We start from the raw sequence: 20,496 nt of genomic DNA, 5'->3' as shown, positions 1-20,496 counted from the left end.
TCTGTCTCGTTGATCAGTCTGATATTGACAGTGGGGTGTTAAAGTCTCCCACTATTATTGTGTGGGAGTCTAAGTCTCTTTGTAGGTCATTAAGAACTTGCTTTATGTATCTGAGTGCTCCTGTATTGGGTGCATATATATTTAGGATAGTTAGCTCTTCTTGTTGCATTGATCCCTTTACCATTATGTAATGCCCTTCTTTGTCTCTTTGATCTTTGTTGGTTTAAAGTCCGTTTTATGAGAGACTGGGATTACAACCCCAGCTTTTCTTTGCTCTCCATTTACTTGGTAAATCTTCTTCCATCCCTTTATTTTGAGCCTATATGTGTCTTTGCACATGAGATGGGTCTCCTGAAAATAGCTACATTGATGGGTCTTGACTTTGTACCCAATTTGCCAGTCTGTGTCTTTTGATTGGGGCATTAAGCCCATTTACACTTAAGGTTAACATTGTTATTTGTGAATGTGATCTTGTATTTTGATGCTAGCTGGTTGTCTTGCCTGTTAGTTGATGCAGTTTCTTCATTGTGTTAATGCTCTTTACCATTTGGTATGTTTTTGGAGTGGCTGGTACTGGTTGTTCTTTCCATGTTTAGAGCTTCCTTCAGGAGCTCTTGTAAGACAGCCCTGGTAGTGACGACACCTCTCAGCAATCGCTTGTCCGTAAAGGATTTTATTTCCTTTTCACTTATGAAGTTTAATTTGGCTGGATATGAAATTCTGAGTTGAAAGTTCTTTTCTTTAAGGATGTTGAATATTGGCCCCCACTCTCTTCTGGTTTGTGGGGTTTCTGCTGAGAGATCTGCTGTGAGTCTGATGGGCTTCCCTTTGTGGGTAACCTGACCTTTCTCTTTGGCTGCCCTTAGCATTTTTTCCCTTCATTTCAACCCTGGTGAATCTGACAATTATGTGCCTTGGGGTTGCTCTTCTTGAGGAACATCTTTGTGGTGTCCTCTGTATTTCCTGAATTTGAATGTTGGCTGGCCCTGCTAGATTGGGGAAGTTCTTCTGGTTATATATTTTAAAGAGTGTTTTCCAGCTTGGATTCGTTCTCCGTCACATTCAGGTACACCTATCAAACAGAGATTAGGTCTTTTCACATAATCCCATATTTCTTGGAAGCTTTGTTCATTTCTTTTCACTCTTTTTATTTTATTTCATTGAGTTGATCTTCAGTCTCTGATATCCTTTCTTCTGCTTGATCAATTTGGCTATTGAAACTTGTGTATGCTTCGCAAAGTTCTCATGCTGTGTTTTTCAGCTCTATCAGGTTGCTTATGTTCTTCTCTAAGCTGGTTATTCTAGTTAGCATTTCGTCTAACCTTTTCTCAAGGTTCTTAGTTTCTTTGCATTGGGTTAGAACAAGTTCCTTCAGATCAAAGAAGTTTGTTATTACCCACTTTCTGAAGCCTGCTTCTGTCAGTTTGTCAGACTCATTCTCTGTCCAGTTTTGTTCCCTTGCTGGTGAGGAGTTGTGATCCCTTGGAGAAGCAGAGACATTCTGGTTTTTGGTATTTCATCCTTTTTGTGCTTGTTTCTTCCATCTTTGTGGATTTATCTACCTTTGGTCTTTGAAGTTGGTGACTTTTGGATGGGGTCCTTCAGTGGACTTCCTTTTTGTTGATGCTGAAGCTATTTCTGTTTTTTACTTTTCCTTCTGACAGGCCCCTCTGCTGCAGGACTGCTAGAGGTCCACTTCAGACCCTGCCTGCCTGGGAATCATCTGCGGGGGCTGCAGAACTGCAAGGTTTACTGCCTGTTCTCTCCTCTGGTAGCTTCGTCCCAGAAGGGTACCCACCAGATGTCAGCCAGAACTCTCATGTATGAGGTGACTTTTTGATATACAGGGGTCAGGGAACTACTTTAGAAGGCAATCTGTCTCTTATCAGAACTCAAATGCTGTGCTGGGAGCTCCATTGCTCCCTTTAGAGCTGCTGGGTAGGCACACTTAAGTCTGCTGCAGCAGAACTCACAAACGCCCTTTTCCCAGGTGCTCTGTTCTAGGAAGGTAGGGCTTTATAAGTCCCTGACCAGCTGCTGCCTTTTTTCAGAGATGCCCTGCCAGCAAGGAGGAAGTCTAGTCGCAGTCTGCCTGCAAAGGCGCTCCTGAGCTGCCATAGGCTCCGTCCAGCTGCCGTGTAAACTTCCTCCAGATTTTGTTTACACAGGTAAGGTTAGACCTGCCTCGGCAATGATGGACGCCCTTCCCCACAGCGAGCTTGACCGTCCCAGGTTGTGCTCAAACTGCTGTGCTGGCTGTGAAATTCTCAAGCCAGAGGGTTTCGGTTTGCTGGTCTTTGTTGGGGTGGGACCCACCAAGCCAGATCACTTGGCTCCCTGACCTGAGCTCCCCTTTATGCAAGGGATTAGGCAGCTCTGTCTTGCAGGCATTCCAGGTGCCAGCCTGTGCTGGAGACCCACAGTGCTTGTTGGCCTGGCGGTAATCTTCCAGTCTGTGGGCTGTTGAACCAGAGTGCTGGTGTGGCCGGAAAAGTCCCTGATGGCCTCTGCTAGGTAGGATGGGGGGGGGGGTCCTTCAATCTGTTGCACTTCCCGGGAGAGACAGCGCCCCACCCTGCCCCATTTTGCCCTCCTTGGGCTACACCCACTGTCCAACCAGTCCCATTGAGACAAATCTGGTACCTTGGTTGGAAATGCGGAGATCACACACCTTCTGTGTCGCTCTCACTGGGAACTGCACTCCAGAACTGTTCCTATTCATCCATCTTGGCGAAAGTCCCCAGATTATCTGGAGGAGTCTCTCTTTTTTTATTGTTTCAAATAGTTTCAGAAGGAATGGTACCAGCTCCTCTGGTAAAATTTGGCTGTGAACCCATCTGGTCCTATAGTTTTTTGGTTCGTAGGCTATTAATTGCTGCTTCAATTTGAGACCTTGTTATTGGTCTTTTCAGGGATTCAGCTTCTTCCTGGATTAGTCTTGGGAGGGTATGTGTCCAGGAACTTACCATTTCTTCTAGATTTACTGGTTTAATTGCATAGAGGTATTTGTAGTACAATCTCTGATGGTAGTTTGTAGTTCTGTGGGATCAGTGGTGATATCCCCTTTATCAATTTTTATTGCACTATTTGATTCTTTTTTCTTATTAGCCTGGCTAGCTGTCTATCCATTTTATTGGTCTTTTCAAAAAACCAGCTCCTGGATTTGATTTTTTTGAAGGGTTATGTGTCTGTCTCCTTCAGTTCTACTCTAATCTTAGTTATTTCTTGTCTTCTGCTAGCCTTTGAATTTGTTTGATCTTGCTCCTCTAGTTCTTTTGATCGTGACATTAGGGTATCGATTTTAAATCCTTCCTTCTTTCTCTTGTGGGCATTTTGTGCTATAAATTTCCCTTGAGACACTGCTTTAACTGTATTCCAGAGATTCTGGTATGTTGTGTCTTTGTTCTCATTGGTTTCAAAGAATATCTTTATTTCTGCCTTCATTTCATTATTTATCCAGTAGTTATTAAGGAGCTGGTTGTTCAGTTCCATGTAGTTGTGCAGTTTTGAGTGAGTTTCTTCATCCTGAATGCTAATTTGATTGCACTGTGGTCTGAGACTGTTATGATTTCCATTCTTTTGCATTTGCTGCAGAGTCATTTACTTCCAATTCTGTGGTCAATTTTAGAAAAGGTGTGTTGTGGTGCTGAGAAGAATGTATATTCTCTGGATTTGGGGTGGAGAGTTCTGTAGATGTCTGTTAGGTCCACTTGGTCCAGATCTGAGTTCAAATCCTGGATATCCTTGTTAATTTTCTGTCTCATTGATCTAATATTGAAAGTGGGGTCTTAAAGTCTCCCACTGTTATTATTTGGGAGTCCGAGTCTTTTTGTAGGTTAAGAACTTGCTTTATGTAACTGGGTGCTCCTGTATTGGGTGCATATATATTTAGGATTATTAGCTCTTCTTGTTGCATTGATCCCTTTACCATTATATAATGCCTTTGTCTCTTTTGATCTTTGTTGGTTTAAAGGCTGTTTTATCAGAGATTAGGATTGCAACCCCTGCTTTTTTTTTTTTTTTTTTTTGCTCTCCATTTGTTTGATAACTCTTCTTCCATCCCTTTATTTTGAGCCTGTGTGTGTCTTTGCACATAAGATGGGTCTCCTGAATACAGCACACTGATGGGTCTTGACTGCTTATCTAATTTGCCAGTCTTTGTCTTTTGATTAGAGCATTTAGCACATTTACATTTAAGGCTTTTTTTTTTTTTTAATTTGACTGGATTATTTTTAAAGACCTGTCTTCAAGGTCTGCAATTCTCTCTGTTGCTTGTCTAGTCTATCACTGGCTCTTTCTTTTGCTTGTGTAGCCTATTATTGAAGTTTCAAGTGTGTATTACAGTTCTTTCAATTTTTAAGTTTTCGATTTTTTTTTGAGATATCTATCTTCTTTGGAAATTTCTTGCTCATACCCTGAATTGATTTCTGATTTATTTGTATTGGTTTTCAGATTTATCTTGCATCTAATTGAGCTTCTGTATTTTGAATTTTTCATCTGGCATTTCAAGATTTTCTTTTGAGTGGGATCTATTGCTGAACAGTTGTCATATGGCGGGTCACACTGCCTTCCTTTTTCATGGTTTTTGTGTCCTTCCATTAATATATGCATATCTCATGTAACAGTTGCTTCTGCTAATTTTTTGAAATTGCTTTTTTGTGGGAGGATTTTCTCCTGAAGATGTACATATGTAGTTGATGCTTTGATTTGGGGTGCCTGTGGTAGTGTGGTCTTTGTATGATTTCTTAGGCGTACACAGGGTCATTGGTATCTGTGATTTCCTCAGTGACTTGTATGGTTATTAGCTGAGCCTTGGTGAATAAGTTTTGCTGGGGTCTAGGATGCCAGGTATGCCAGTCTTTGGGCCCAATTGGTAGAAGTGGTGGGCTGAGTGTTTCTATTCCTAGGCCAAAGAGTGGCTCATGCTGTTACTGGTATTAGTGGGTCCTCAAAGGCTGATTCTTGGGCCTCTGGGTATCTTGCTCAGATGGTAGTAGTGGGAACGGTGGGCCAGACATGTAGGCAGGTTTTCAGGTCCCTGGGCAGCTGGTGTGATGCAGGTATCGCAGCCCTAAGAAACTAACAAAAGGGTTCAAGAAGCTTTGTATGTAAAGGTCAGATAGTAATTAGACTTTATGGGTCATTCAGTCTATCAAAACTACTTCATTCTGTCATTGTAGCATGTAAGCAGCTCTAAACAATATGTAAATGAATAAGTATATGTAGTTTGTCTTCCAGTACTTATTTACAAAACAAGTGGTGGGCAGCATTTGGCTAGAGTGCGTAGTTTCATAGTTTGCTGATGCCTAATCCACAACATTCAGAAAACACAACAGTGGTTAGCATTGTAATCAAATTCCTGTTGCCCACAGCCATGAATATAACATACATATCCATCAGGACAGATCCCGTTGTAGATAACATAGGAAAGATAATGGGCCGGCTATGGTGGTTCATGCCTGTAATCTCAGCACTTTGAGAGGCCAAGGTGGGCGGATCACAAGGTCAGGAGATCGAGACCAGCCTGAACCAACATGGTGAAACCCTGTCTCTACTTAGCCGGCATGGTGGTGTGCACCTGTAATCTCAGCTACTCAGGAAGCCGAGGCAGGAGAATGGCTAGGAGGCAGAGGTTGTAGTGAGCCGAGATCATGCCACTGCACTCCAGCCTGGGTGACAGAGCAAGACTCTATCCCAAAAAAAAGGGGGGGGGGCTGGGAATCAATTTTGATTTGACTGAATTTAAATCCTAAATCAACTACATTGAGAAACAGAATCTACTACATTGAAAAACAGACTTGGAAAAAAAAAAATTAACTTCTATTTGGCAATTTAGGTTTTTTCCAGAAGTGAAAATGCCAAAGTACTAATTTCACATAGTTAAAAACTCTCAAATATGAAATGAACATTAAAGATTTTATTCAACTTGTTAATGAGCCAGAAAGGTAGACCATTTCAACGAATATGAAAAACATTTTATATTGTAGACATATAGAATCAGAAATGCTGAAATGAATTTGCTGGTAGATGCAAAACATATTAATATATTTTAGTGTAATAAACTTTAATGCTTGGGTTATCTTGTCTACAGAGCAGAGTTGTATTTCTACTGGCCAAAAATTCACTTACATTGTTAGCAGCAAGAATCACTTATGTTACTGTCAGTTGTCTTACAAGTTATCATCTATACCTACAGAGTTGTAAAATAAGTCAGTAGAGAGTCAAAGGTGTGCCTCCTATAGAATCAGATGATACCTGGAGGGCCCACTAGAAAATGCCAACACTTGGGTGTCACTATGGAGTGGCATCGTTGCACCCATGGTTTGCTTTTCTCTATTTTTCAGGCCATAGATAATTTTTCCTGATACCAGCTGGACTGCGTTTAGTTATAAAGTTTCATTTTCACATATCTGAGACTTGTGAAGTGTTATCAGTAAAAGTTTAAACATGCTATACAACAACAAAAAAATGGGAATAACTGTGTGGCAAGCTGTGGATCCCAGAGAAGATGGAAGATAAGAAACATGGCATCAGGAAGATGAGAAAGTAACTGATAGCCTCAATTCATTTAGCATAATCATTATACTGCTATTTACCCAGCACTTTAACTGTAAACAGAAGGAATATTCTTTTTTCATATAAAACTTGCCTGCTTTCCTGTTAGGTTAATCAGCATCATCATAGTAATAACAATAATATTTATTGATGATCATTTTGTGCCAGACACTGTCCAAGGAGCTTTACATATATTTCCTTATTTCTCCCAACAAAAGTAACAATATTATCCTCTTCATTTTCTGAGTGAAGAAACTTAGTCACTGCATGGTTAAGTAACTTATGTCTGGTCACCTGCCTAAGCAGTGGTAAAACCAGGATATGGACAAATCACACTTAACACCAGTACTTTTAGGTAACCCATCACACCGCTTGTTAGAGAAACTTAACTGGAATTGCAACATCTGCCTATTTACCAACACCTAAAAAATTAGAGCCTACCCTTTATCCTTCAGGAACTTTTAAAACCTGAGAAGAGGAAACTCCTGTTTTGACAGAAGCCTGTGGTATTACAGACTGACAAGTTATAAGAAACTTTTGAGAGCCGGGACTGATTTCTCATGGGGAAGGCAGAATTTCAAGAAGCAAAGTGGCAGGCATACCATACTTGCTGTATTTGTTAAGGGGCAGATTTGAAGAAAAGCTACAGGAGAAAATTTGCGCAATTAAGTTGGTAGACGTCAAAGGGAGAGCCATTCTCTAAAGTTGTGAATCGGAAAATCATCTCACCCCATCCATGTATGGTACAGGGAAATGAGTCAGTCATAAGTTCCATTTCTTTTATTTTTAGCATTTTGAGTAATTTCCTAGATCTTCCTGTAAAGAAAATTACTCCTGTTCAGAGTATTTTCTACGTGGTAAAGTTGAATATAGCAGTGCTCAGAAAGGGAATAGCATTCAATTCCATATCACTCAATGAATTTCCCCTTATGGGTAAAGATAACCATGGGGTGGCAGACAGCTGTCAAACATCAGAAAAAGATTCACCTGGTCTGTCTCCCTGTAATACGAGGGCAGGAAACAACCCTCCTCCCTTCTGAACAGCTGCCCTACCAGGACTGTAATGGTAAACTGGAGTTTAAAATTCAGAGGTGGTGTAGCTATAAGAAATGCTGAGGTTAAGCCAGAGTGTGGCATAAGAGTGGGTGCCTATAGTGAAGAAACGCCAAAGCTTTAAGCCTCAGTTGTTGAAAGGTTGTCACATGCATACCAGAGACACTTAGAATGGTAATAGGTCTTCGACAAAAAGATTAGAAATCTTGATGAGGGGAAATGACATGACACAAATAGCAAAAAGAAAAAAGTGTCAAAGAATAGTCAAGTAGAATGACCTGAACTCACAGGGGGAAAAGTCATGGAGCAAGTTAGCGGTAAGTTTTGGGAATCGGGGCAGTGCTTTGACCTCAGGGACTGGAGGTGTACAAAAGGAATAGTGCCTTCAGTATCTCCATTTAACAATGAATGTTTTGGCCTTTATTGAGTGCAATAGTTAGTGACCCTAATTAAGTGAAATAGTCGCTAGATTTCATGGAAGGGAAGTTGCAATTTTGGTTTTTTAAATTCAGAGGATTACAGTGAATGAGTTAACAAAGAAAACTTGATACAATCGCAACTGTGAATCAATTAAAATTACCTTGATTACATAGTATGCCTGTGTTTTCTCCTCTTCTCCTTCAGGAGGCAGCATACCAACAGTCAGAATTTCATATCTGTTCTTCAGCTTATCAATTTTATTTAGCCGCTCATGAAACTCAGTGCTAATAAGAAAAAGAAACACCGAGAAATGAATAACATACTTTAGACTTTTTAAAGGACTATCAGGTGTTCTTATTGAAGACATTTGGATTTGTGTTACTACTAAACTGAAAAGGTTAAATGCATTCTCACTTTTTAATTTAATAATTTGGTGTGAAGGGTCTGATATTTACCCTACTGGAAACCTGACAAGTTAGACTGCCACAGTTACATGTGTCTTTTGCTGGCAGAAGACACAATTCCCATTTCAGAGACAAAGGACGTTATTTCTTATGACACAGCAAGTAGCATAAGATTCCTCTTTGCATTGATTCCCCTTGCTCCCTACATCCCATGGGGGCAAGAAGGGGCTTAAATCAATGCTGCACACACAGAAGATTTGCATCACAGCTGAGGAATCGCAAGCCTAGGTAACCCAAATATTTGCTCCAGAGGGAGCTACTACCTCTAGTTTCTGAGGCTGTTTGCTGTTCAGACATCTTTAAAAAGCCCAAACAGGGAGGTTGAGATTTGTCTTCCAGCAGTCAGATTCAGATTCTTAAATCCATTGGTTACTTTCTTTTATTTCAGTAAATTTATATTTTATGAGCTATTTTTTAGAACTTCTAGTAATATTAATATATGCATGACAATATGGAGAGTTACTCAGTTCTCTGCTACAAACTCATGAAAGTAAGCTATCTAACCATGGTGAAAAAGAAATCTTCAACCTACCGGTTTTTCTACTGCTACAGAGAACTGATGGTAAAATATATTTAGGTCAGAAGTTACAGTTTTTTTAATATTTAATTATCACTCATTTCCTCAGAAAATATTTACTCATCCTTTATGTGATCATAAAACTTGTTGGACTTCAAGTTTAAGACTGTGGACCAAGCACAGTGTATGGCTCTTCCTTTCTAAAGTAAAGATTAAACAAAACAAAACAAAAAAACAGCAACATAGCAGTTATGAGAACAAGAAAGACACAATAATTTTTCATGAATTCATGGAAAACAGATGCAGTAAAATTAATGGAAAAAAATAGACACACACATGGAATACCACTGCAGGAGCTATTTTCCGCCGAAGAAGTCTGAAAAACATCCAAACTCAGGAATAAAAAGAGTTATCTGTGAGGCTACAATCAACACCTCTGGGCCATTCCCCTCAGCCCTCAAAGTATACTGAAATGTCAGGAATGCTTTCTGCGCCAATGATAACCAAAAAATTTACCAGAGTTCCTAGCATCTATATTGAAGCTAGACAAAGAGGTAAAAACATGAAGTAATTCTAGGCCTCCACAACATAGAAATAAATGAGAAAGAAAGGCAGTTCTACCTAGGAATGAGATGAAGTCTTTATCACTCAAAATAAACACCTCCTAACTTTCTGTAACCATGAAGCCCTAACCCTGCTTAATAGCTATTATGCTCTTTACAGGACAGACTAGTTCAGAGCCCGCAATCAGCCATCCCATTTAGAGAAGCATTCTGTGAGAGAAAATGAGAGAGATCCACTTAATTGCAGAGGGAACCCTTACCAGTCAGCTACCAATATCTAATGATTATTAGGCATTTATTAATAAATACTAACAGAAAGCTAACAGCATAAATGGAAAGAACAAAATGAACAAAACACAATGCATAGAAGACAATTTTCATTCTTCTAATTAGTACCCTCTAAATGAGAAGAGGATACTGATTCCAAAAACACCCATAACAAGATGGGCAGCTATCAAAATAAAGGACCAATGACAGAACAGCAGTGCTTGCAAGTAAGTTTTCAATGTAAGCACAGTGAAGAATAGAGATTTAATAAGCAATATGGAGAGACAGGCAAGGGGGCAGATTAGGCAGAGGAGAGGGGAATCGGGAGAGAGAGATTAAGAATATCTGAGAAAGTAAAATACAAGGAGCAAAAAGAAACCTGGAGGACAGACCTGAAAGGGCCAACATCTTCTAAAAATGAACCACAAAGAGAGACAACAGAGGAGAGTATGATGGTAAGAAAAAAAATAAATAGAAAAATATTCCCCTGACCTGAAGAGAACCTTGTAATCAACTAAAAGAGACCACACAGAGAGGAGTTCAGCTCCTCTTCCCTGGGAACCCCCATCCCCTGACTATTCACCAGGCAGGGGCCCCAGCCTGTGACCATAGAACAGTTGCTCCACCATGGCGGAGCATACCCACTGGTAGTGGCCTGGAGTTTCCTGGAGACGCTCCCAGAAGCATGTGATGGCCTCTCTGCCAATACCATAGCAGAGCTCTATCGCTGCTGACCTTGGTTTGGAGAAGAAACACCTGAGCTTACAGCACGCTGCAGTCATAAAGAGAAGACACCACTCTTATCTCCCGACTCCCTTAACTCCTTGCTCCCCAGCAAGCCACAAGCTCACACCAGCAGCACAGCAACCGCACCCCCCCAGCTGAACGGTCCCAGTAACAGCAGCTAAATGTTTCTCAGAGGTGAAGCCCCAGGGCAAGCAAAAGCCTCTGTCACTGGCTCTGCAGTGGTACTACCCCAACTATCCTCAGATTAGCCAAGGAGCAAAGACCCTAAGTACCTCATCCATATCTGCAACAAGCTGCAGGAGACCCAAGGAGAGGAGGCCAGTCCATCTCCCATGGATCACATGAACCCCTGCTGCTCATCACCAGGCAGGTATCCCCAGCTTGGGCCCGCAGCACAGACCTCTCATCCTGGGTTTACTGCACCCAGTGATTACTGACCTGCAACTCTCTGGGATGGAGCCCTCAGGAGACAAGCAAAAGATCCTCAGCCACAACCACTGTTAAGGTACCTTCCTCTGCTGCCTCCACATTGGAAAATAAGCATAAACCCTGAGGTCACCCCAGTGGTGGGCAGCCCAGGAGCACCAGGCCATCATCTACAGCCAGCACTGAGGTGAAAGAGGAGCCCACACTTTCAGAGCATTGTAGGGGAGCATGGCTACAACTGTGAGGAAATAGCCACCCAGCCAAGCAAGAGCCTACTACTGAACACACCTAAGCACCACCTACTGCATCACACCCCAAGCTTCAACACCAAAAATACTTCCTGACACATCCCCCTGTGAAACCAAAGATGAGAAGTCAGCTACAAACAGAGACCCCACACAAAGCCTTGGCCCTGTGAAAACATCCAGAAAACAAGTCTGTTGACTGTACTTGGTCTACACCACAGTTAGAGAAACAACCACTGCATCAGTCCATATCCAAACTGTTGTAAAGATACCACCTGAGACTGGATAATTTACAAACAAAACAGATTTAATTGGCTCACAGTTCCACATGTCTGGGGAGGCCTCAGGAAACATACAATCATGAATCATGATGGAAGGCAAGGGGGAAGCAGCACCTTCTTTACAAGGCAGTAGGAGAAAGAGAGCAAGAGGGGGAAGCTTCCAAACACTTTTAAACCATTGGATCTCATGAGAACTCACTCTCACGAGAACAGCACTGGGAAACCACCACCATGATTCATTTGCCTCCCACAAGGGCCCTCCCTCGACACGTGGGGATTACAGTTGGAGATGAAACTTGGGTGAGGACACAGAGCCAAACCATATTCTGCCCCTGCCCCTTCCTAAATCTCATATTCTCATACTTCAAAACCAATCACACCTTCCCAACAATCCCCCAAAGCCTTACTCCAGCATTAACTTAAAAGTCCAAGTCCAAAGTCTCATCTGAGACAAAGCAAGTCCCTTCCACCTAAGAGCCTGTAAAATAAAAAAGTGAGTTGCTTCCAAATTACAGAGTGGGTACAGGCATTGGGTAAATGTTCCTGTTCCAAACGGGAGAAGTTGGTCAAAACAAAGGGGCCACAAGCCCCATGCAAGTCAAAAATGTGGCAGGGCACTCATGAAAGCTCCAGAATAATCTCCTTTGACTCCATGTCTCACATCCAGGGCACACTGATACAAGGAGTGGGTTCCCAAGGTCTTGGGTAGCTCCATCCCTGTGGCTTTTCAGGGCACAAGCCCTGTGGCTAATTTCACAGTCTGACATTGAGTGCCTGCGGCTTTTCCAGGTGCATGGTGTAAGCTGTCACTGGTTCAACATACACAAGTCAACAAATGTGATTCATCACATAAACAGAACTAAAGACAAAAATGACATTATCTTAATAGATGTAGAAAAGGCTTTTGATAAAATTCCACACCTCTTCATGTTAAAAACTCTTAATAAATTTGGTTTTGAAGGTACATAACTCAAAATAAGAGCCATCTATGACAAACGCACAGTCAACATCATAAATGGGGAAAAGCTGGAAGCATTCCTCTTGAAAACCAGCATAAGACAAGGATGCCCTCTCTCACCACTCTTACTCAACAGAGTGTGGGAAGTCCTGGCCAGAGCAGTCAGGAGAGAGAATGAAATAAAGAGCATCTAAATAGGAAGAGAAGAAGTCAAACTATCCTTGTTTGGAGATGATATGATTCTCTATCTAGAAAACCGCATAGTCTCAGCCCAAAAGCTGCTTCAGCTGATAGACAACTTCAGCAAAGTTTCAGGATACAAAATCAATGTATGAAAATTACTAGCATTCCTGTACACCAACAACAGCCCAAGCTAAGAGACAAATCAGGAATGCAATCCCATTACACAATTGACACAAAAGAATAAAATACCCAGGAATACAGCTAATGAGGGAGGTGAACAATCTCTACAATGAGAATTACAAAACACTGCCTAAGGAAATCAGCAGAAAGCTGGTTTTTCATGGATAGGAAGAATCAGTATCATTAAAATGGCCATGCTGGCCAGGTTCAGTGGCTCACACCTGTAATCCCAGCACTTTGGGAGGTGGGTGGATCAAGAGGTCTGGAGTTTGACACCAGCCTGGCCAAGATTGTGAAACCCTATCTCTATTAAAAATATAAAAATTAGCTGGGCATGGTGGTGGGGCACCTGTAATCCCAGCTACTCAGGAGGCTGAGGCAGGAGAATTGCTTGAAACCGGAAAGCAGAGATTTCAGTGAGCTGAGATCATGCCACTGCACTCCAGCTTGGGCAACAAGAGCAAAACTCCATCTCAAAAAAAAAGGCCATAATGACCAAAGCAATTTACAGATTCAATTCTATTTCTATCAAACTACCAATGACATTCTTCATAGAACTAGAAAAAAAAACTATTTTAAAATTCATATAGAACCAAAAAAGAGCCTGAGTAGCCAAGGCAATCCTAAACAAAAATAACACAGCTTGAGGCATCACATTACCCAACTTTCAAGTACACTACAGGGCTACAGTAACCAAAGCAACACGGTACTGGTACAAAAACAGACTAATGGAACAGGGTAGCCCAGAAATCAGGCTGCATGCCTACAACCATCTCATCTTCAACAAAACTGAGAAAAATGATCAATGGGGAATGGACTCTCTATTCAATAAGTGGTGCTGGGATAACTGGCTAGCCATATGCAGAACATTCAAACTGGACTCCTTTCTTACGCCACATCCAAAGTCAACTCAAGATGGATTAAAAACTGAAATGTAATACCCAAAACTATAAAATATCTGGAAGACAACCTAGGCAGTATTATTCTGCTCAGAGGAATGGGCAAAGATTTCATGATGAAGATGCCAAAAGCAATCATGACATAAAAAGTGACAAATGGGATCTAGTTAAAACTGAAGAGCTTCTGCACAGCAAAAGAAACTGTCAACAGAGTAAGCAGACAACCTACAGAACGGGAAAAAATTTTTGCAAACTATGCATCTAGTAAAGGTCTAATATCCAACATCTATAGGAAACTTAAACAAATTTACAAGAAAAAATACAACCTTATTAAACGGTGGGCAAAGGATATAAACAGACACTTTCCAAAAGAAGACATGCATGCGACCAACAAGAATATGAAAAAAAGCTCAATATTATTGATGATTAGAAAAACGCAAATCAAAACCACAATGAGATACCGTTTCACACCAGTCAGAATGGCTACCATTAAAAAGTCAAAAAAATAACATGCTGGTGAGGTCACAGAGGAAAAGGAATGTTTATACACTGTTGGTGGGAGTGTAAACTAGTTTAGCCATTTTGGAAAGCTATTTGGTGATTCCTCAAAAAACTTAGAAGTATCATTCAACCCAGGAATCCCATTACTGGGTATATACCCAAGGGAATGTAAGTCATTCTATCATAAAGACATACATGCACGAATGTTCGTCATAGCACTCTTCACAGTAGTAAAGACATGGAATCAACCCAAATACCCATCAGTGACAGATTTTAAAAATATGGCATATATACACCATAGAATACAATGCAGCCATAAAAAAAGAATAAGATCTTGTCTTGCACGGGAACATGGATGGAGCTGGAGGCCATTATCCTTGGCAAATTAATGAAGGAACAGAAAACCAAACACCGCATGTTCTCACTCATAAGTGGGACCTAAATGATTAACTCACAGACACAAAGAGGCAAAGAACAGACATTGGGGCCTATTGGTGGGTGGAGGGAACAGAAAAAATAACTACTGGGTACTAGGCTTAGTATCTGGATAATGAAATAATCTGTAAAACAAACCCCCATGACACAAGTTTACCTGTATAACAAACCTGCACGTGTACCCCTGATCCTAAGACAAAAAAAATTTTTTTTAATAACTAAAAGAGTTTACCCAGGAAGGGTCAAGAAAGAGAAACTTAAAAATGGCAAAACACCCGGACACAGACAAGAAAATTATGAAACACCAAGGATAAAGAGAGAGTATCCCAAAGCTTCCAGAAAGAAAACAAAACCCAGTTTCCCTACAAAATAAATTTATCTATAATCAGATTTCTCATAAACAACACTGTAATCTAGCAGAATATGAACCAATGTTTCACAATTATCTCTAACTCAAGTTTAAGGGAGAATAACTATATAGTAAACATGCAAGGATTGCAAAATTTCAGAAAACAGCAGTTCAAAAAAAAACAAATTCAAAATCATACTCCAAAAAATGAAATACAAGAAAATAGAATGATAACAAGGGATATATGAAAAAAAAAAAAAAAAAGAAACAAAACATAGTTAGTTTTAAGTTATTGCTGGCATTTGGCTGTACAGCTTAGTGCACATTAAGGAGTTCTTTAAAAAGTACAGACATAAGATTAAAAACACTAAAAAGAAACTATAATCACTGTTTCAACAATATGTGAATGATGGGAAGAGGAAAAGAAGAGGCAAAAGATGCTAAAAGTCTTATTTTTTAGGAAGGGAAAATATTACAAACTAATTTTCCATATTCATCGAGAAATAGTTAAGGTTTCTTTTAAATCTAAGAATAACCAGCAAAATAATTAAAATTAGACTGTATACCTTCCAAATAAAGAAGAAGTAAAACAATTCAGTAAAAACAACAAAAAGCAGGAAAGACAGAAATAATGAATACATGGCAATTTCTTAACGTTTCCTGAAAGGTTAAATATGTACCTACTACATGATCCAGCAATTTTACTCCTAAGAGAAAAGACAGCATATGTCCATACCAGGAACACATATGTTCACAGCACCTTTGTTTATAATAGCTAAGAACTGGTAACAGCTCAAATGTCCATCAGCAGGTAAATGGATAAACAGATTGGAGTAAACACATGCAGTGGAATACTGCTATTTACCAAGAGAAAGCCAGGGTCAGCAAGCCATCCTGCCTGCCACCTGTTTCTGTGTAATCCACAAGCAAAGAATGACTTTTAAATTTGTAAGTGGTTAGAAAAATTAAAGAATGATGTTTCATGAAAATTTCAAATTTCAATATTCATAAAGTTTTATGGAAAATAGCAATGCTCATTTTTTGACATATTGTCTGTGGCGGCTTTCGGTCTACAGTGGTAGAGTTAAGTTATTAAAACAATAATTGGAACCAGCCTAAATGCCAATCAACCAATGAGTGGATAAAGAAAATGTATATATACACCATGAAATGCTACTCAGCCACAAAAGGAAGAAAATCATGGCATTTGCAGCAACTTGGATGATGGAGTTGGGCAACATTATCATACGTACCTCAGGAATGGAAAACCAGATACTGTTATGTTCTTGTTTATAAGTGGGAGCTAAGCTACGAGGATGGAAGAGCATAAAAAATGATATAATGGACTTTGGGGACTTATCAGGGGATATGAGAGGGGCCTGAGGGATAAAGGACTAGACCTTGAGTACACTGTACACTGCCTGGGTTCAGGTACACCAGAATATCAGAAATTACTACTAAAGAGCTTATCCATTTAGCTAAAAACCACCTGTTTCCCAAAAACTGTTGAAATAAATTTTTAGAAAAAAACTAATAAAACATAGAACTGAAGTTCAAAAAAAGAGAAAAAATATCAAAAAAAGAAAACAAACAAACAAAACTAATAAAAGAAAGACCGTATGGCCTGCAAGGAACTGTAAGTTACTTACCTAGCTTTTAGAGAAAAAGTGTGTCAACCCCGATAAAAAAGAATGTATATTGATATACACAACATGGATGAATTTCAAAATAATTATGCTGAATGAAAAAAGCCAAACAAAAGATGGACCTACTGTTGGATTCCATTTACATAAAACTCTTGAAAATGCAATCTGAACCATATGGATAAAAGACAGATCAGTTGTCTGGAGAGAGAAACTTTGGGAGGTACTGAAAGGAGGAATTACAATGGGGTACAAGGAAACTTGGGGAGGTGACGGAAACACTGTCTTGATGGTGGTGATGGTTTCTCTGGTGTATTATACATGTCAAAACCTATCGAATGTATACTTTAACTATGTGCAACTTATATATCTCAAATATACCTCAATAAAGTTTAAAAAGTAAAAGTCTATGACAATTGAAAGAAGAAAGGCAAAAAAGAAAATAATGGCAATATTAACTTTTTGTGGGATGAAGCTAATACTTAAAGGTATTTTTTCAGACTTCAAAGCTGAAAATTAATAAGCTAAGCATCTGAAGAATTTAGGAAAAGAACATTTAAACCTCCATTTAAAAGAAGGAAAAATAGGAAAGGCAAGATCAGAAACTAATGAAATAATGAATGGACAATAGAAGATTCTGATAATAGCAGATCCTTTCCAAATAATGTTAAAACTGATTAATTTGTGGTGAGACTTACCCTGCTCCAAAAGTCTACAGTGGTAGAGTTGAGTTATTAAAACAATGACTGGAACCAGCCTAAATGCCAATCAACCAATGAGTGGATAAAGAAATAACCAATGTCAGGAATACAAAAGGAGTCATCTCTAAAAATACTACAACTATTAAATAATAAAATCATATTACAAACAACTTTATGGCAATAAATTTGAAAATTTGGATATAGAAAATTTTTCCTAGAGAAAAATAAAATTTACCAAAATGGAATCAATAAGAAATACAAAATCTGCATTGTCCTGTAATCAGTAGGACTATTCAACTATTTCAACCAATAGTTGAAAATGTTCCCCTAGAAAACTTCAAGCTCCCAATGGCTTTTTTTCCAATGAGGTCTTTGAAAAACATAATTCCACTCTTTTAGAAACATATTCAGAGTAGAGAAAAATAAGAAATACACACAAGTCATTTTATGAAGGCAGACATAAGCTTAATGGCTTGATAACTTGACAAGGACAGTAGAGCAAGGAGAATTATGGGTTTGTGCACATGAACATAGACGCAAAAGTTGTATTAAAATATTCCCTAACAAAATCTTGATGTATGCAAAAGATAGTATGTGACAGACAAGTTGGGTTTATTCTAGAATGTAAGGTTGGTTTGACTTTGAAAAATTAATCTGTATGTTAAACACATTAACAGATTGAAGAAGCTACATCTTGTCAGTGAATCCTGAGAAAGCATGTAATAAAAGTAACATCCATTCTTGATTAAACAAACTAAAATAACCTCTTAGTAAATATTAAAAATAGATGGGAGCTCACTTAATATGGTAAAAGATATCTAAAACAACCAGAAACAAACTACAGTAAACCTTATGCTTAATGAAAAAACAATGAAAGCCCTCTGTTTGACATCAGGAAACAAGACAAAGATACCTGTAATTAACACTGCTCTTCAGTACTGAACTGGGAAAAAAGAAAAGTTATAAAGATTGGAAAGCAAGAAATAAAACTTATTGTTTGAAAACAATATAAATGAAATACAGTATATAGAATTAGAATCTACTGATTGTTCCAACAGGATTGTTAAGCAAGGTTGCTGAGTATACAGAAATTAACTGATTTCTACATATCAGCAACAAACCAAAAATGAAATTGACAGTAACATTTAAAAAAAAAAAAACCTTGTAGGTGGAAATAATCTTTGCACATAAAGATGTGCAAATTTTCTATGATAAAATCACTTCAATAGATGCAGCTATTGAATATCTATTTTATAAAAGACATGTTATTGGACTTTAACAAAAACCACACATGAAAAGCAATTCCAAGTAGATTTGTGATCTTAATGTAAAACGGACAATCCAAAGAATGAAGAATTAACCAAAGGAAGAGCCTAGATTTATGGCTATAACATGCCCTATGTCTTACATGAAAAGCCATTTCAAACGAATAAGAAAAAGATGCACATCCAGGATGTTAGGGGGCAGCCAGTTCTCCTGACATCACCCTTATTTTTTTTTCCAAGTTCCTCAGCAGTGTTTTAAAACTAAAAATTACCTTATGTTTTCCCGTTCTTGATCAACATATCTTATTTGTGATGCAAGCATTGTTTTATGAACCTTAATTTCTTCAGTTCGCTCTTCCATGGCTGTGTATAATTGCTGTTTTCTTTTTTCCAGGGAAAGAACTTCTTCTGCCTTACTGTGAAGCATTTCTCGAGTACGCTTAACTTCAAGTTTTAAAAGATTGTCCTCTATCATCAAATCCTATCAACAAAAAAAATGGTCAAATGTTGAAATTATTTTTTATCACAAAACCAAGATATTTTTCTTTTTATTACTACATAAGTCAAAATTGAAAATATACCTTTTTCTAATTTAATCATTGACCAAGATATTAACTAGGGCTGAATTTAAATTGTTCAGAGTCATACGTTTTTTTCTTTTAGGAAAAGGGTTTATGGTTATTTCAAATCTTTTTATAATTCAATGTTAAAGTTAAGCTTTGCTATTATAAAAAACAAAAGGAAGAAGTGATTCATGAAATTAAACTTAATAATATCTAGAAAACATAAAGTCCTATGAATGGCCATTTTTATACTCTGAGTCTCACAAAATAATGTGGAAATATATTTTTATCTTAAAACAATTCGGTCACGAGTAGAATACTGACATAAGAATACACATATCAATCAGTTTTCAGAATAGAAAGCCCAGAATCAAACGCTCCATAATATCAGATTTTATTATTTCACAAACATAGGTTTTCAGTTGGAGAGATTAGATACTTATATCTCACATGTACCAAAAATATATTCCAGATGAATGAAAAATCTTAAGAGATGAGACCAGTGTAACTACTAGACATAATAAACATTGGACTTATTTTTAGTGTAACCAAGAAGTTTCTAAGCATAAAAATTAAAAAGAAACCTAAAGATTTGATGTTTAAAGAAAAGTTTTATGTCACAAACACTGAATAAAACTGTAAAGGTAAATGGGGAAAATATTTACAATATTTATGACAGAAATAATATTTTTACATATGAAAATCTTTTGTAAAGCAATTTATGTATGTCAACCTCCCAGTGGAAAAATAGTCCAAGAATACAAACTAGAGCTCCAAAGAGAAAAAATATGGAACATGACCTAACAGAGAAGGTGTTTCAAACATTTTTATTTAAACACAAATGTTTGAGGCCGGGCGCGGTGGCTCACACCTATAATCCCAGCACTTTGGGAGGCCCAGGCGGCTGGATCACGAGGTCAAGAGATCGAGACCATCCTGGTCAACATGGTGAAACCCTGTCTCTACTAAAAATACAAAAATTAGTTGGGTGTGGTGGCGCGCGCCTATAATCCCAGCTACTCAGGAGGCTGAGGCAGGAGAATCGCTTGAACCTGGGAGGCGGAGGTTGCAGTGAGCCAAGATCACGCCATTGCACTCCAACCTGGGCAACAAGAGCGAAACTCCATCTCAAAAAACAAAAAAAAAAAAAAATAAATGTTTGAAAATTTATCATTAAACAAAATATTTTTAAACCGCCAACTTTAAAAATGCAGACTAAAACGATGAGATACCATATTTGACTATCAAATTGCCAACAATTTTCTAAATTAGGATATCCAG

At 38.6% G+C, this 20,496-nt stretch overlaps 1 protein-coding gene and 1 long non-coding RNA gene across 2 annotated transcripts in view; one reads left to right on the top strand and one right to left on the bottom strand.

The window, feature by feature from the left end:
* The window catches only part of CCDC39 (coiled-coil domain containing 39), a 70,989-nt gene that overhangs the window by 15,267 nt on the left and 35,226 nt on the right, over positions 1-20,496 (bottom strand). The window contains exons 13-14 of the mRNA XM_032298501.1: positions 18,925-19,133; positions 8,189-8,312 (exon numbers count right to left, since the gene is read on the bottom strand). Coding sequence (XP_032154392.1) covers positions 8,189-8,312; positions 18,925-19,133 — 333 coding nt within the window. The remainder of the gene's footprint in view (positions 1-8,188; positions 8,313-18,924; positions 19,134-20,496) is intronic.
* LOC116564980 lies at positions 1,622-19,845 on the top strand. Its single transcript, XR_004275192.1, has 3 exons — positions 1,622-1,828; positions 2,052-2,168; positions 19,047-19,845. It is a non-coding gene; the product is annotated as an uncharacterized LOC116564980 (long non-coding RNA).

The sequence above is a fragment of the Sapajus apella genome, unplaced genomic scaffold (assembly GCF_009761245.1).
Source record: "Sapajus apella isolate SASKATOON/1434 unplaced genomic scaffold, GSC_monkey_1.0 scaffold38, whole genome shotgun sequence".
In the NCBI taxonomy this organism is placed as follows: domain Eukaryota; kingdom Metazoa; phylum Chordata; class Mammalia; order Primates; family Cebidae; genus Sapajus; species Sapajus apella.
This window is presented reverse-complemented; position numbering and strand designations above follow the sequence as displayed.